The sequence below is a fragment of the Varanus komodoensis genome, unplaced genomic scaffold, assembly GCF_004798865.1.
Source record: "Varanus komodoensis strain SLA01 unplaced genomic scaffold, ASM479886v1 scaffold33, whole genome shotgun sequence".
Taxonomy (NCBI): Eukaryota; Metazoa; Chordata; class Lepidosauria; order Squamata; family Varanidae; genus Varanus; species Varanus komodoensis.
Window position 1 is genome coordinate 5,551,527 of NW_025335817.1, and position 18,121 is coordinate 5,569,647.

General features: G+C 45.6%; 1 protein-coding gene across 2 annotated transcripts in view; it reads right to left on the reverse strand.

The window, feature by feature from the left end:
• The window catches only part of DMXL2 (Dmx like 2), a 79,757-nt gene that overhangs the window by 30,952 nt on the left and 30,684 nt on the right, over positions 1-18,121 (reverse strand). For both annotated transcript variants that reach the window (XM_044438949.1, XM_044438948.1), the window contains exons 10-23: positions 16,999-17,229; positions 15,875-16,152; positions 14,265-14,958; positions 12,083-12,204; positions 10,941-11,030; positions 9,517-9,634; positions 8,759-8,878; positions 7,779-8,006; positions 4,599-6,275; positions 3,682-3,792; positions 3,084-3,253; positions 1,745-1,842; positions 1,400-1,565; positions 2-266 (exon numbers count right to left, since the gene is read on the reverse strand). In XM_044438949.1, coding sequence (XP_044294884.1) covers positions 2-266; positions 1,400-1,565; positions 1,745-1,842; positions 3,084-3,253; positions 3,682-3,792; positions 4,599-6,275; positions 7,779-8,006; positions 8,759-8,878; positions 9,517-9,634; positions 10,941-11,030; positions 12,083-12,204; positions 14,265-14,958; positions 15,875-16,152; positions 16,999-17,229 — 4,368 coding nt within the window. The remainder of the gene's footprint in view (position 1; positions 267-1,399; positions 1,566-1,744; positions 1,843-3,083; positions 3,254-3,681; positions 3,793-4,598; positions 6,276-7,778; positions 8,007-8,758; positions 8,879-9,516; positions 9,635-10,940; positions 11,031-12,082; positions 12,205-14,264; positions 14,959-15,874; positions 16,153-16,998; positions 17,230-18,121) is intronic.

The window sequence follows — 18,121 nt, forward strand, 5'->3', positions numbered from 1 at the left end:
CCTGGATTTTCATCCTCCTCCTTTGGTGTTTGTTCTAGCAGCGTGTCGAGCGCTCTGGTGTACTCTTTCATCACCCAGTAGGCCAGGCTCCTCAGGAAAGGATCGGGGTGTAGTTTGGTGCAGCTGAATCCAGTCCCATCTTTCTCACAGCCCAAAATCTTTTCATAAAGGATGGCTGTGTACGTGGAGGATATCTCAAACTCTGATTCATATAAGCGAGCAATAATCATAGCTAGTTGGATATCTTCCATTTTCTCAAGGCACACCTGCAAAAGACAGCGTTGTGAAGGTCCCAGAAGAACCTATCTGATGAACTTACAAAACACATGCAAAAATACATGACTCAGCCTCAGAACAAACACAGAGCCCAGAAAGTAAGCCATTCTCCTTTAATACGGATAAGACAGGTTAAGACTCAAGCAAAAGGTAGTGATGTGTTAATTAACTTGATTTGGTCTGATAGCTTGTTGATCCTTCGGTTTAATTATTAAGAAGATAATAGAGATGATATCATTTGAGCATTGTAAAATAACTGTGGGCTGTATTGAACTAGTGGGAGCACAGGAGTGTACTGGCTCCCGGAAAAACAAAATAAGTAAATACAGCCACGAGCCAAGCACAATCTTTCCTCCCCAGCCGCTCTGCAATACTGCCCTTGGCGATATAATCTCCAGGGCTCTAGGCCTTCACTGTCTGCTGGCAGAAGGGGAAAAGAGCTCTGTCTCAGGCACCCTTGAGATGTTGGCAAGGAAGCACCAAGTCCCAGACATGCAATTATATCCATGCTTCCCCTTTGGTGTGTCCCACAACTTCCAAAAGGGCAACTCTGGCAAACGTTCCCTAGCAGGACTTGCAGGTGAGGCTTGTAAAAGCTGCTTGTGGAGGTTGCGCCTTCAGCGGTGACTCTCCTGCCGAGCCAACTCCTGGAGAGCCTTAAGGCATCACCAAAAACAGGGAGAAAAGAAAAAAAAAAAAAAAGAAGGCAGGAAGGGGGCAAGGAGCAAGAGGAAGGGGAAGGGAAGAGAGCCCCAAAAATAATAAAAAACCCCCCACACGGGGAACACATATTTCCATAAAGTTTCTGTGTACTTTAATGCAAAATTAGAAATTATTACAATTTAAATTGTAGTAGGTTTTACAGTGGGGAAGATGCTGCCACTTGACTAAAACATTTCGGCTGATTTCCCCATTGCAGAAGAGGCAATGAAGAGCTGTGTCATTTCTGACCCAGTATAACCTAAGCTAAATCAAACATCAGAGGGAACATGCTCAGCCATAAAGGTGCAAGCTGCATGAGGCCGACTTCTGATATCCCAGGCAAATTTTTGAGGTAAAATCCCCCCAAATTACACTGGACACGTCTACTTAAATCCCGGACATTATGCCTTTCAGTTAATACCTCTATAGCATCCTTTAAGGATCCAGCTAATAGGAAAAAGGCAGCTGATTGCTCAAAGCGTTGCTTCCCCAGTAGAGCAAAAGCATTTTTCAGTGCTGCTCTGCGCCATCGATCTTCGCTGAAATTATGGCTGAAGAACTGGGTCATTTTCTCGTCATGCTGAGAACTGTGCAGAAAGAAAAAGGGGAGAACAGAATGAGCAGCATAAAGCTCTGTGGAGCTCAGGAAGACTTGCAAAGGATTGCCCTGCAAGTAGAAAGTTAGCTAGCAGCTTGGCTCAGGTTTCCATAAGTCGCACAAGCTTTCCAATCGTCATTTTAGAAAGCAAACGCCAACCAAACTTACCGAAACAGACCCCACACCACCGCCTTTTTCTTCATTGCAAGATAAAACAGTGCGGCGTCCAAGGCATCGTTGTTCCTCTGGAAGGCCGCTTTTGCAACCTGCAATATTTAGAGGAGAAAAAAAGAATCCCACAAAATTGCGCTAGCAGAGAGAGTTGGGGCTTCAATGGTTTAATGGCAAAAGCTATAGGGAATGTGCACATCTGTACCACCCTTTGTATCACCCTAAAGCAGGTGAGAATACTTCCCTTTGTGGGACCATTTATCCACATAAAGAATGTAGGGATCAGACCAGGGGGCTAATTAATCCACCCAGTGGCCAGCTGGCTCTCCATGGGAAACCCATAAGCAGGGCATGAGTGCAAAAGCACCTTCCCACCCATGTTCCACTGCAACTGGTGAAGGTTCCCAGGCGCCCAGGCAACTGGTGTACACAGGTGCACTGCCTGATCTTGGAGCAGCAGCCACGGATAGCCTGAATCGCCATGAAGTTGTCTAGCTGCCTCTTAAAGTCATCCAAATCGGTGGGCATCAGTACCTCTTGTGGAAGTGAATTCCACAGTGTAAACTACACTCTGTGTAAAGAAGTCCTTTTTATCTGTTCTTGACCTCCTACCAGTCTGAGGAAGGGATGACCTTATGACTGGACTGCTGAAATGGCAGGCCAGAGTGCTTTTAGAACCAAGTCAGCAACCTCCTTCACAGAAAGATACACCAAACCCACAACTTCCCTTCCCTTCCTAGAAGCAAAAGCACACGGCGCTATCAATGGCTGACCATTATCTCCACTTTGCCCAGAGCAGGACAAGCTATTGCATCAATTTCAATTTCAGGTGGCATAAACATAAAACCAAGACTTGGGTCTACAGTGAGAGTTGAACAACGAGTATGTTTTCCATGTTCCACAAGACAAGCGGGGCTTTGGCTCAATGGCTGTTGTTCTGTTGCATATTCCCTACAGCCCTGAGTAATGACCTTCCCGGAGCTGAGTACTGATTAGCGGGCAGCACAGAAATCTAGTAAATGAAAATGAAGGATTACACCAGAGCTTTGCCCAGGTGGCAAAGCAAATATAATCAACTTTACATAAAAATGTAATTATTCCTTGGGAGAAACTGCTGAATCTTGTTCTTTTGCAGCTGGTTTAGGGGTCTTAAGAGTTTCTTGGATTAATGTATTATATATTGGGAGTACAGATAATAGCATGTTCTGTGCCTGGAACATGGTACCCAATACAAGAGGAACGGCGGCAGCTTGAGTGGCAGATCGTGAGCTTTGCATGCAAAAGTGCCAAGTTTCATCTCCGAATGTGGCTGGCAAAGACTCCTGGAACAAGTTACCTTTTCCATGCACCTTCGGAGAGTGTTAATATTTCTGACCCACCAGCCTATCCCCATTGCTCTTAATTCGGACCACTGGGGGTCTCCTCTTTGGATCGCAGGAATCATGTTGATCAACTCTTCCTCTGCTTCCGAGTGAAAAGCCCAGGCAAAGTGGCACGTTGAAACACCTAAAGAAAAGAGAAGGACTCTCCTTGGCAAACATATTTTAACCACAGCCAACGGTATGAGAAATGACCGACGGGGTCGGGAGAGAAGAGCAGCGCACTCCACATGGCCATAATCAATTGTCGAATTATAAGACGCCAAGTGCAGAAGTTCATCATTCGTTAAGGATTATATAGCAGCTTTATTCTATATGGATTTTTGGATACATATGTACAAAATCCGGGGATTAGGAATGTAAGAAAAATAGTACAAGAGAAATCGCCATTCTCTGATATATGACATGACTTCTGCATATTTCGGCAGCCAAAGCACAGGCTGTGCTAACACTAGAAACCCAACTTTCCTCATGGCTAACTGTCCCTCCAGGTTGATTCACATACTTCAAACAGCCCCCTTTATTGGTCAATAGAAATATAACATTGCATATTACCTTGATGGAGTAGCTGAACACGATATAAAGGGGGGAGTGACGTGAGGAGACACGTATGTAAACGCATAGCTAATAAGTAACGCAATCCACACTCATCCAAAGTCTCTCTCCCTGCAAAAGTACATAGAAGTGTCATGATACAATTCACAGACTTGTATGCTATTTAGTTAGGATATTTGTATACTGTTTCTGAATGAAAAACTGTTCATGTGTGGTACATGCTTACACACTGTGATGGCAAACAACCCCAGAAGTCTCCTTTAGTTTTGTCCAAAAGGAAAAACTATGGTTAACAACTCTGAAACAAGACATGGTATTAAGTCAGCTTCAGTCCATGATTTAATATCCTGGCTTGTTCTGAAACTATTTATTGTGGTTGCAGAAGCAGCTTCCTATAGTTTCCTCTGAAACAGACAACCACAGTTAGTGAAGAACATTTTATTTTATTTTATATTTATTTAAAGTTTTTATATGCCGTCCCCATTGCTACACAGCCTCGGGGTGGCTCACAACACAAACTGTGTTGGTTGGTTGGCCAGCTTGCTTCCACAAAGTCCAAAGGATTACTGATATCTTGCCTTATTAAGCTGGGATATGATTGTTTGGGTCATACAAACCCTGAGAATATTTATTAAAGCCATATACAAATTAGACAAGTCAAGCAAATGAGCAACGGAATTCTAAAGCCATCCCGTCACAATGGGGAAAGCTTGACGGCAGAAGTCACCTGTTAGGCTACACAGGTTAAGATTAGAAAGATTTGGTCTGGGAAGTGACGCTCCACCAGGCTCCTATACTCACAAACACCGAACATGTGTGCATAATCACAATCCATGCCATTCTAGTTTTACCAGTGCAAATAACTGTGCAGCAATGATAAAAACAGTGGATATGACATTTTCAAGCGGTTCGATCACCTGAGTAGTCCTTGTCTCTGTTTTCCTCCAGTTCGGTGCTGGTTGTGGCCACCGTGTCGGCCAAGGCCACCAAGAACATCTGCTCCAGGCGAGTGAGGCCCGGCAAGCTCGAGTGCATGAGATGGCTTGAAAGGACACTGGCGTGCTCCTGGCCAAAGCAGGTCGGCCCATACTGGGACAGGTTGATCACTTTGGATTTATGCTCTCTCTTTTCTGGCTCAAAATCAATGAAGTCATCCGTCGTCACCTGCTGAATCTGGAAAAGGTCCGAGTACTGATCCTCCATTTTCCTTTTAGCATGAGCATCCAGGCCTTGGGGCAATTTGGTAGATTCCTCGGTTTTGTAGGTGGAATCCTGATCTGCTGCAAGCAGGGCGTACAAGGGCAGGGGAGGGATAGAATCTATCTCTGTATAGTCCCGCGTGCCGTCTTTCCCGGTGCTGACGGCATCTTTTGCAGTGCTGCCACTCACGCTGATGGTGCGAGAAAGATGGCGCTTGGAGCCGCCTTCGGCACATTCTGGATCTTTCACAATGGCGACCTCTCCCGCGATGCATTTGACTAGATGTGAAAGAATGGCTTTTGCTCTGCGAACTTTACCCAGATCCATCAGTTCCAGCAGCTGAGTTGGGTGATACTGGGGCAGAGTGGGAGAAAGGACATGAGCAGCTTCAAAGAGGCCGCCATCTTGAATCACAGTGGGAGTTCCAAAAACATCGTCCACCACACCTGCTCCGTCAATGACGCTGGTCTTTTTGCTTAGCAAACTGGTCTTCAGGGGATCTTGGATGGGAGAGTCGTCGCCAAGAAAGCCATTGCTTTCTGTGTCTCCCAACTTCATGGCATGCTTCCACTGGGCATACACGTGCATCTCACAATCCATTCCCACAACCAGTATCCCATCTCTGACCCAAGAGAGAGAGACAGGCAATGAAGGGGTACCATCTACAGAAGACACCAAGTCTATGGATCTCAGTAGCACCCATTTGGATTTTATGCCTTGCTTTATGCTACCACCTAGTGGTAAAGTGATGACAGCAACACCATCTTTGCTGCTGGTTTGCTCTGTCATGATTCCAGAAAGGCGGCCATACATGAATATATTTGCGCCCACGCCGACAGTAAGTATATGTGAGCCGTCTTCTTTCGAGACCCAGTCCAAGTGTATCAAATGCTTGATATTTGGCATATGGTATCGGTCTTTGTTCAAAAATATATCTGACTTACTGTACACAAATAAATTACTGTCCACACTAACTCTTGAATCGAGGACGCTCCCAACCTTGACTAAGTCATCCAGATGAACAGTCTGTTCCAAAACCCATTCCGATCCCCCGGTAGATTCACATTCAAAGATACAGACGTGCATAGAAAATTCTTTGGAAACAAACCCATTGGGTTGCACCGGCTGCTTGTACGCCACGGCCAGTCGCCCTGTGTAGGAACAGCTGACAGCGACCGGCCTTCCAACAACAGACACAGTGCTGCTGTCGTCTTCTCTCTCATCGTTCATCAGAGGCCACTTTTTCCAGTGATAGATCTCCTTTGTTCCGCTCCTGCTGCTCACCGCCGTCTCCACAGAACACCTCCAGAACCGTACTTTGTTATCAGAGCAGGACGTCACCAGCAGGTAAGGTGCCAGGCAGACAGGATAAATCGATGAAGAACTCAGGTGCCCTGAATGAACCCAAAAACTGTTTAGCATCACACAATGGCAGATGACGACGTTTCTGTGAATGCAGCCTTTTAATGGACCCACGAATGGTTGCTTATCTGCACAGACCTGCCCAGGCATAGGGCCAGTTCACATACAATGACGAGCCATGGTTGCTGGAGAAAAGCACGAGTGAATTGAGGACTCTGTCCCTGCCCACTCACCACTTTTGTTTGCATTTGGTTTGACAGACAACCCAAGAATTCATTGGTCTGCTGTTGGGTTACAATGTTGGGTTGTTCAACCTTCAGGCACCCAGGATGCCAGGCTGGAGCTCATGATTAACTCACCAGGAACTGGGCTGTTTAGCAAAGTAGATGCAACACAGAAACAGGGATCAGGCAGAAGGACGTGAGTTCTCTTCCCCCCTCATATCCCCACCAATTTGTGTGTTCTTCCATGCAAATCAGGTCACACTCTATGACTACAGCCCCTCCAGTTCACAAAACATCCCCTGCTTGGCCATCTAGGGGTGACCTTAAAGGCTGTAGCTTATCACAGGACCATGCAATTGTAGGAGAGTCAAGCAGTGTCGAATTTCTGACATAAAGGAGATTGGGTAGGAAGAACATCTGGGTCTGCTCCATGTGGACCCCCTCCAGATGTTTACAAGGCTGAGGTGAGTGGTCCTGCGGGAAAGAAGTCTGAGTGAGGGGAGCCAGACCACGCTGAGGGACCTGCTCCGCCTCTACACCAGGCGATGAGAGGGGAAGCGTGGCAGGCCTAGCAGCCATGCTGGAGGTCTCCTGTAGGTTCTCTTGTCTTTCTTCCTCAGCACTTTTTCTCGAAGTGCTGTATCTTTTTTTAGACTACAATTATGCGGGCAGAGGTTGGCTGGCTGATTGATGGGTTAATTGACTGTAAGCCTCTCCAGGAGCCATTTCTGGCCAAGAAGAGGAATGGATAGTCTTCAAATAAATACATATCTCAGCCACTGGTACATTTTGCTTCTTATTCATGCCAACTCAGATTGTGGATACTATCTGAAATACGAAAATTGAATTCAAGTGGTTGTTGGGATATATATTGGGGTGGGCAACTTATGTCCCTCCAAAAGTTTTGGTCTACAAGTGCCATCATCCCCAACCACCACTGGCTATGCTGCCTTGGACTTGTAGGTCAAAACATCTGAAAGTTGCCCACCTGATATATAGGGTCAGATTCTATATACGAGGGGGTCTTCAAAAAGTTTCCACACTTTTTAAAACTCTATTTATTAAAAAATTCAAAAACAAATTACATCACTTGTCTACATAATCACTTTCCTTTGCAATGCATTTTTCCCAGCGTCATACCAACTTTTTAATGCCATTAACAAAAACAGATAAAATATATTTATAAAGTATAAAAGTGCAGAAACCTTTTGAAGACCCCTCATATATATATGCTGAGATTTGGTACCTGAAGTTCTGGACAACTATGTAACTCATTACCAAATCAATAACCTGCCCATAGTAGTGTTTTACCTGCAGAAGGAGTAGCTCGTACAACTTCCACACCAACAGGAAGATCCAGTGGATAACTATAGACCAGGCTGGAACTCAAAATAAGTTTACTGGCTGTCTGGAGATTAGCAACGGATGAAGAACGTGGCATTGGAGTCGTGCTGGGTGAGGTATCGGGAGAAGAGTCCACAGTCTGTTGCCCAGGTATGCTTAGCTGGTTTCCTAACGAGTGAGCTTCAGCCGGCTTTGCTTTGAAGAAACACAACGAACAGATTCACAGTTTAAACAAGGAAGAACTGTGAATTCCATGTATGGGGTGAAAAAATGCCTCCTCTTATCTGTTCTTAATCACTTACCATTCATCTTAATGAATGCCTTCAATGTCTAGTCTTATGAAACGGAGAAAAACCTTGCTCTATCTATTCACTTCATACCATGCATAACTTCATAAGCTTGTAGACTGTTCCCTCTGACTTGGTTTAAACAAAAACCAGGAAAAAGTCTAACCCTTCCTCACTGGCCTTCAAACAAATCTAATAAATAAATAAAATACACAGGGGAGTTGCTGCATCCCCGAAATCATGTTGTTGCTCCCGCTCTGCCTTGCTTTCTTTCCAGGGTTCTGTGATCAGACCACACACAGGGTTTCACTGCCTAGACTTGCGCAACGTCATCATGATATTGGCCATTTTCTTTCCAAACCCTTTCCTTGTGAAATCCCATCCTGGATTTTGCCTTTTTCATAGCTACCTCCTAATGGACCAAGGTCTTGATTGAGAGGTCCACCACAACTTGAAGAATCTTTCCTGGAGTCTCCAAAGAGATGTACTCTCTTCAGAGACCTTCTCCTCCTCTCAATATTGAATAAACCAATGTTTAAAAGGTGGCATTCAGCTATAGAAGAGTACCCTTGTGGATGACATGCTAAAATGCCTTAAAGAAACAAATGGATCACATACTTATGGTAAAAATGTATGTTTCTGTGCAAGGTTGTCACCTACCTAAAGATGCTTGCACAGATTTAAGGTGTAGGTGCCACATGTGAAGAATGGAGCAGCCATTGCCATCTTTTTCTATTACAATTAGATAAAACTTTTCAGAGAAGGGTGGTGGCCGGTAGCCTGTTAAAAAAATCCAAATATAGTATGAACTTTCAAAAAGATTTTCAGAACAACACTGACAAAAAGTGGAGCACACAATAAATATCCATTTTCCCCCTGCATTTCTGTTCTTCCATTAGTAAGGACAAACACGGCAAGAAGCCACCATTACCGAAGTTACAACCATACTAGGAAATAAGTCAAGACAGCAAGCCAGGGATTAAAGTTGCCTTGTGAAACCTGGCTTGCTTGGAAGCCACTATTCATAGTTTCCTAATATGGACATAATTACATATGAAATGATATGTAAGCATGTCATGAGCGGAGCCGGCTAGAGCTGGGGGTCAGACTAGATGGCCTGGGAGGCCAATAGTTTGCTATTCCAGATGTCACAGTACACAACCGTGAGCACACCACAAATCTTTCCGTCTCCATCCCAGGTCATCACCATTTTATCCTCATTTTTATCCTCAGCACTAAGCGAGGTAGCTTAGGCTGAGATTTAGCAGCTTGCCATGGTCATTCAGCAGATTTCACTATGGACCAAGGTGGATTTGAGCCACAGCCTCCCAAATCCTAGTCCAGCCCTCATGCCTGGCCACAGCCTGTACAGATTCTTTGTTCAAGGATAACATTTGCTTCTGGATGCCTCACTATACCTTTGGATGGCTGGAAAAATATCTCTGAGTCCTTCAGCTCTACATCTTCCTTATGCAGTTTGTAACCCAAAATGAAGTCCTCTTGGAAGACATGAAGCAGCTGTGTGTTGGACCCACACTGGAAAAAGCACCAGGAAGAAATTTAACAACCATACCAGATAGTGCTGCCCAATAACATTCGCTCTGGCATTCTTCCGCGCTCCCATTATTTAGCTCTGGTCAGACCCATCCCCACAAGCTTAGCATTCCTGCTGATAGTGCATGAACTTCCCACAGATTTTCCAGAAGCACATGCATGGCAGCTCATTCTTCTCCGACCAAGAGCCCTCTGGTTGTGTTGGACTGCAGTTTGCATCATTGCTGGCATGAACTCCAAGACGAAAAGTGTAGCAAGGTTTTGCTCAATGTTAGTGACAGCGCCCCGACTGGATGTCGCGTTAGCCAACACTAAGCCCAACGTATTGAGTCTAAAAACTCTGCAGCAGGCTTGCCACAGTAGCTGGCTGAGACTGAAGTTTCTTTAATTAATTACTCGGGAAACGTTCAGTTGATTATTTTACCACAGCAGGGAACAAAATTATGCTAATTCCCTTAGGATCTAGGCAAATTACACATTGCACTGGGGATATTCCTTTGAAGGATTGAAAACACCACTTGTTTTTCCATGTTGAAAGGCCTCGCTTGATAGACTTGCTGTACTGGCACTAAAACCCTGGAAGAATTCCAGAATCACCCCGATAATCCTTTGCTTATTTATTTTACATACAGGATTGTATGCTGCGTTAATCGTACTAAGATGCCAGAGGTGGTATTAAATGGTGGCTGGACCCCTGCATTTTCATTTGGAGCCCCAGCTCTCTGGGAAGCCATGTGCCCCATCGCCCTGTGATGCACGGGCACCTGGTGAAATGCAGGGTTACATCTGGTCCCCCAGGATTACAGAGGTTTCTGTCCTCCCGCTGCCTCCTTCCACGAATCTTCTTTCAAGACACTCACCAAGAGCAAATCTCACTGATTTCAACGGCACTGACTTCCACGCACACCTGTGTTGAGCCGCACTGTCAGACTGATGCATTCCCATTAACTTCTACCATGGCTAGCAGGTGCTGGATTGCTCCTACAATCCTCTAAGCATGTAGTCTGAAGTGCCTGATCCTGCCTAATCTTGGAAGCTAAGCAGGGTCAGGCCTGGGCAGAAGTGGGATGGGTGACCTGAGTGTATGATTCTATGATTATTGCTGTCAACTGCCTAGAGAGCTTTGGCTATGGGCAGTATAAAAATGTAATAATAATAATAATAATAATAATAATAATAATAATAATAATAATAAGCAGTCAGCACCACGACCGGTTTTCCCTAAGGGTCTCTAGCTATGAAACGGGACTTGACAGACACACCTGAATGATGCATACGAGTCATTTACCTGGTCAGTGATGGCATCTAGTTCAATAATGCATCCAGGCCGAGCTGTTGACTGCTGGCTCACAATATTAAACACTTCACCAATGAGCTTCTAAAACAAAGTGAGCAGAACAACGGTGTTACAATCTGTTCCCGTTGGTGCGCCCTTAGTACCAGTACCTTCTCTCTCCTCACGTTTTTGTGAAAAATTCCCCATCTACTATGCTGTTTGAAAAACCACATGACAGAGAGGATGCACTCTAACACATCCTATTTCAGTTTTCTCCTTCGATAGCACTGATTTCATAAGAAATGAGTTTGATTTTGGCAGGATGCTATAGACTGGTAATGCCCACTCATTGCTGGAACTCTGAAAGAAGAGTCAATAAAGCAGACATTGAACCCAGCCCAAAATATGGCTTTTTACAGGTAAGGCATACTAGCTGCTACACAGATATATAGACATAGTTTCAGAAAAAGTGGACTATAAGGCAACAATTGAGGTTAACACAGCCAATATAGCATAGTGAGAGAAGTGGACGGGGAGTTAAGAGATCTGAGTTCCAGTTCTCACTCAGCCATGAAGCTCACGGGGAGCGTTTGGGCCAGTCACAGACTCTCAGCCCAGCCTACCTCACACGGTTGTTGTGAGGTTAAAAGGAGAGGAAGACTATGCAGATTTCCTTCTGCTCCTCATAAGAGGAAAAAAGTCAGAGTATAAATAGGACAACAACAACAACAACATAATAGTAGTGTAGTACTACTAGTAGTAATAATAATAAAAACAGCCAAGGTGTTATCAAAAATGCTTCCTTTAGCTTCTAGGAAACATAACAACAAAGTAAGCTGCACATAAGTCAGCACAAACACAATAATTTGCAATGACAGTGCTTACTTAAAAATAAATCTCACCGACATTACTGGGGCTTCCTCCCAGGTAAGGACAAAATGGTAATGGCAATCTTGAGTTTCACTCTTTGTGGGCAAAATGGGGAGTGCCGTTACGATGTTGTTTCACAGAGTTTTATCTGCAAGTCTGTCTGGGGCTCAGGAGGGTTTCCGAGCCAGCGAACGGTGGCAATTCCCATGCGGACAAGATTTGCGTATCAGTGCAGAGCTATTGCATTCCCTAAGCAAGAGCAAATGCCACCCCATGAAACTTACGGAAGATCCAGGGTCACTGAGTTCATCTAAAAGCTTCCGTGCATCCACCACCGCTTGGTATAACCGCAGGTTTTTACCATCGGACGCAACAAAACAAGCACTGGCGGAATTGCAGTATGTCCCTAATTTGGAAACAAGCATTAGTTTGGCATTTAATACACGGGGCATGCTTTAGTAGTAATTCCTGGAAAGGTATGACGTTATTTCATTATGTTCCACCATGCGACAAATAGAAAGAATGTTTCTACGCTCCCACAATTTATAGCAGAGTTTGAAATAAGGCTATTGCATAGCGTGTGTTTCTTCACTTTTAATAGATTCCCACCATTCCTGACATTTTTACATGAAAACAGGGTCACGCTCGGGAAAATCCCTATTCTCTAAGCAAAGATCAGTGCCTGAGTCTGAAATATCACCCTCCACCCTCGCTGATGCCCGTCAATCATTTCGGCATTTTGCCTCTGCCGTGCTGCACTAATACGCAGGGAACACAAGAAGGGCCACACCCAGGTTCAGACACTCAGTCCATCCAGTCCAGCATTGCCAACACAGGCTGGCAGCAGCTCTCCAGCCTACCAGGCAGGGTTGCGTCTAGCCCTACTTGGAGAATCCGGGGATCAACCTGGGGCCACCTGTGTGCAAAAGGGCTGCTCCACCCGTTGAGTTACAGTCCCTCCTACTGCCCGCCATCTCAACAGCCAAGAAGATGGGCTGCCATATAGCCTGAAGTGCCTGATCCTGCTCAAGCTCAGGAGCGAAGGGTTGGGCCCGGGAGAAATCTGGACAGGTGAGTTGAGTCCTGCACCGAGTAGGCAGTTGGACCCGACGGCCTGCTAGGCCTCTTCCAACTGTACGACCCTATGAATAGTTGTCATCTTTTTGGGCGAAGGCATCCTCGCCTGATCACAATTAACAATATATCTCACCATCTGCAGGCCGGGCCCTGCAAGAGGCTTTACTCTCCTGCGTGTGTCTACTCAGATGTAAGAGCCACTGAGTTGAATGGACCGTACTCCCAATAAGTGGGTTTAGGATGGCAACCCCTCATGCCCCCCCCCCCCATTTACGCCTATATGAGATGCCATGCATAAGGATGGCAGACAAAAGTTTTAAATAAATAGATATTCCACAACTCATGAGACTGAATGTCTAGACATCCTGAAGACAGTAGCTCCGTCCTGAAGGACGACAGCTCTAGCAACTGGGATTAACCTTTTAGGACAGCGACACCCTAAAACAAAAAGAATGACGAAATGGAACCAGTGAGGTACCAGGGGTGGGTACAAAAATATTTATTTATGTATTTGATTTCTATCCTGCCTTTTTCCTACAAAGGGCTCAAGGCAGCTTACATCTCCTCCTCCATCTTATCCGCACAACGATCCTGTGAGGTAGGTTGGGCTGAGAGTCTGTGACTGGCCCAGAGTCACCCAGTTGGCTCCATGGCCGAGCGGGGACTTGAACCTGGATCGCCTGAGTCCCAGCCCCGTGCTCTTCACCACTGTGCCACACTGGCTCTCAAATGGAGGCTTAAAGGGAGGCTGTCGTTCCTCAATAAGAGAAGCTAGACCATTGCAAGGAATATATATGCACATGCTCTCTCTGCCCTTGCAGATAACATAAGGGGGGGGGCGGGGGGGGGGGAGAGAGAGAGAGAGAAAAAAAACTAATGTAAATGAGTATCCAGGAATTTGTGCCTTTTTTTTTCCCGTCCTGTAGGCCCGTGCTCCAGAACTTTTCGGGGCCTTGCATTACTCCTGGAAGCGCTGTAAAAACACTTACAATACATAAATGAAGAGCAGCTGCCATACTTATATGGCCAGGTTTGCATCATACGAATTTTAAAAAGAAAAGTCAGTCCCCCATTTTTGCTTTCTGTGGGAAGTAAATGACTGTGACACGCAGCCGGTGGGAATCGCGTGCTCGTAGGACGTCACTCCCAGGGGCTGTGCTTCCAAAGAAAGCCACACCCAGGGTGTGTTCGGCTTGCCCACCCAGCTGCGCAACCGGCTGGGAGTCCTGCTTGCACCTTTGGTTCTGCCACCAGGTGTGCGAGCTTCTTGGGCGGTCACTTGCGGCGTGGAAAAAGTCTGCAGGGCTCTGCTAGCGCTGCCTGAAGAAGACCGCAGAAGGTCCCCCTGGGGCAGGACCCTGCGCAGGCCTTTGATACAATGACACTCACCCAGGCAATAACTGGGAATAAGCGTGGGAAGCCAGGCGACGTTGGAGAATGCGGAGGTGTGCAGCGAATTGATGCGAGCCAGCTCGGAGACGCCTCCCGTGTAGGACAAAGGGCCGATGGGGTCCACGCGCCACAGAATCAACTCGCTGTAGATCGCGTTTGGGTCGTGGAAAGTGCGTGTCGCCACGTTCCTGAGCTGCTGCCGGGAAGGGCATTTCAGGTGCCGCGTGGGATCCGCGATCTTACTCAACCCGTCGGAATCCCACGCCTCGTCAGACTCGGGGGTCAGCAGGGCGTTGTGGTGGGAAGACGTGAGCAGCAGAGGCAGCACCGAGTGGCAGGCGAGGTCGTTCAGGTGGAATCGGTGGCCGCAGTAGCGGAACTTGTGAGTCACGGTGTGCACGGCTGTGAAGGCGGACCGGTCGGCAAACGAAACCGCCCACTGGTTCAAGGAGCCGTCGATGTGCTTGGAGACCATCATGACGGTGGGCGCCGTGATGTTCATGCTGCTGCTCTCCTGGGCACAGCTGGGCCTCCAGCCGGACAGGCTCTCTGAAAGGCTGGCTCTGTTCTGCGGCGGCTTGTAGCCGGTCTCCTTCGCGGAGGTGGTGCAGGCGTACATCTTGATGTTCTTGCTAAGGGAACTTGCATCTCCCGACGGAAACGCCACTGGGATCTGAGAAGAAAAGGAGACCTGGGGGGGAAAGGGAAGGGCACTGAGAGCCTGGAAATAAAACCTGCCGTTTTTAAACAACCCTGTCCCCGAACAGATAGCAATCCTGGTAGTCGGAAATGAATAAATAAACTAGATGCAACATTGAATGCCCCTTTGCCTTTAACATGGAGCGTTCTTGTTTTAAAATTGCACCAGGAAAAACCTTTTTATTTGCCCGGAATTTTAATATTTAAATATTTTAACTAGTTTTTAATGGTCATGCTTAGTCACATTCTACTTTCTTTTACTTTATTGTGTTTGCTGTATTTGTGTTGTTTATTGATTGGTATGTTTAACTATCTTGTAAGCCATCCTGAGATGTTAAGGATGGGATAAAAATACTATAAATAAATAAATAATAAAATAAAATAAAAACATGTAAATAGCATTGCTCTGGATAGCAGAACGATAATGATCAGGATGGCTGTGAAATTCTGGTGCTGTGAAACTTCTTCTGGAGCCGATCTTCGCTCTGCTGCCACTGGCCCTTAGCGATTAACTTTGTGGTTTAAGTTAGAAGGGAGCATTTATTTACTTTTGATTAAGCATTTTTACTTAATGCCTTCTGGGAAAAAAAGCTCCCAGAATGGATTTCAAGAAATCCGTAATATGACAGTCTCTGTCCAGAGCTTTACCATGTAAAAGAAATGGAAGGAAAGGAAAAGTGGGTTGTGAAGGAGAATGAAAAAGCAAAAGGGGTCACACGTTCCTAGTTGCAACAGCCACGGGGAGAAAAGCAGCCGGATGTTGCTGGTTTCTCTGCAGAGTGGATGAAGTGGCCCCGATTCCCTTGTCCCTTGATTAAATTAGTCCCTCCAAGTTCTACAAGGGGCTAGACACGCACAGGCCAATAAATGCACTCATAAACAGGGGTTTCTTTTAAAATGCACGATACCTGAACTTGTCGAAAAATCCCTGGATTGTATTCATCCAAATACTTGACGTGCCACACCAGAAAGGTGCCATCCACAGGGTGAATGGTGAAAAGCATGTCGGGATTCTTGTTCCACTCCTTAAGAAGCAGCTCAATTTTCCTGTCTAGCAGGACCGTCGGCAGCGGCATAGGTGAGGCAGCCGGTGAAAGGATTTTGGGACTACCTTCCCTCTCCCCCTCTTCATGCTCAGAGGAACCCGTTCCTGTCCCCGTCTCAGACTCTCTATCCAGGGACAATTCTGAAATTCAGCATAAGAAAGAAGAACCGTGTATGTTATGTTATGCAATTCCCCAGTTATTCTTATTCCTCCCCTCTTTGCACCCCCAAAGCCGAGGTTGTAAAAAGTTGTTGTCAGCCGCTTTCCCTATCAATGTTTACTTGGCATTACCTACATGCACATGGGCTAGCTAAAAATGAGGAAATCCTTTTTGTCACAAGGAGAGCATTCTGTGCAAGGTGTTCCAAGAAGCCCTTTGAACAAACAAATAGCGTGCATACGTTTCGATGCAGCAATGTAGAAGGAAAAACGGGGATAGAAACAGTCTTTGTTACCTATCTTGGTCATTTACGAGAACTGCTAAGCGCTTTCAGGAAAGGGTATACGCTACGCTCTGTCATTGCCGGGAACCTAAAATCCCTGGGAGGCAGCATTCCCCATAAAGGACATCGCAGCATGGGGGAGACCAACCATACCCCACCCACTGTCCAGAGAAGGAACAGATGCAGGGAGACTGAAACTAAGAACAGGTTTCCAAGTTTGCTTTTTCCTCCTGCCTCAACATTTCTTTTCCTTTTGCATCAGTTTTACAGATTGTAAGATGGAAGTCCAAGGCTGGCTTTCTTGATGATCTGAGACCCCCTGTTTGGATTGATGAGCAAGGGAGAAATGCTTTACATGAGAAATCGGACTGCTTATCTATCCCTTGGTAACAATTGCTGGGAAAGACTGAGCGTTGCAACCCAGAAAAAAGAGGACTCCGGAAATAGATATTACAGGCAGTTTAAAGCAGCTCTATTGTATTTATCTTGATCCCTCTGAAGGCAAAACTGTAGAGACCGGGAGAACGAAATCTATACCACTAACCATGGTCAAGTTTCATGAGTAAGCCTCTCTCTTTCTCCTCCTCTTTCTCTCCAACATAAACATCCTCTTCCGCTTTTTTCATCTGCAGGTCAGTAAGTTCTCGAAGATGTTGCATAAATATTTCAGTGGAGGATGTAAAGTGGAATTCTTTATTATTTAGCCAATGAACCACAAAGCCTTCATTTCCTTCATCTAAATTAAAAGCAGTCTTAAGCAAGGCTGGTGGAATATCTGAGGAAATAAAGGAGGTTTTTTTTCCACAGGAAAAAAAAATTAAGAACAAACATTGGACATGAATTCAGGATACAATTCTATACGTGTTTAGAAAGAAAAAAAGCCCACAACTTCCAGCATGTGCTGGCTAGCCATTTTTGCAAGCTAGAGATGGACAGGTCACTCTGTTTCGGCCACCTTCTCATTTGTTCGCTCATAAGCCCGTTGTGTCCTTTTTTGGGTTAAGTTGCTCTTCTTATTCTTATTACTATTATTCAGTTTGTGAAAAAAACAGCTTTGCACAAAAATCCATTTCAATCTCAATATGCATTTGAAAACGTTTTCTCAAAAACATACCTGCCCAGACGTGTTTATCTGAACGTATTTTGATAAGCATTTTAGACAGAGGACTGCCTTGCCACACTCAGAAAAATGGGAAATGGCGACTTAATTTATACTGTTAATTTATATTATTTTAACGAAGTTTATTTATGTTTGTGAGCCGCCCCGAGGCTTCGGCGAATAGGGTGGCATAGAAGTTTCCTAAATAAATGAATGAAAGATGAAGCAGAATTCTGTTCCAATTCTCACGTTACAGGATCAGAGGGACCCTACACATCAGACCCACGTTTACCCCTTTTCCTTGCTAATTCCTCTGTGCGCTATCCTCCCGACCTTGTGGCAGATGCTCGTAAGCCTCTGAAAGTGGAATCTTCACAAGCATCGGATGGAAGGTGCAAGGAACAACTGTCTGCCATCGCACCGCTTTGGCCGTCGAGACTTAGAGCCAGAGAGCGAGGAAAGGTGACTGGGACAATGTTTGGACCTGGCATAACTAAGGCCCATATTCCTTTTCTCTTTTTGGCACAGAGTTACAGAACAGCAGAGTTGCAAGGGGCCAAGAAGGCCA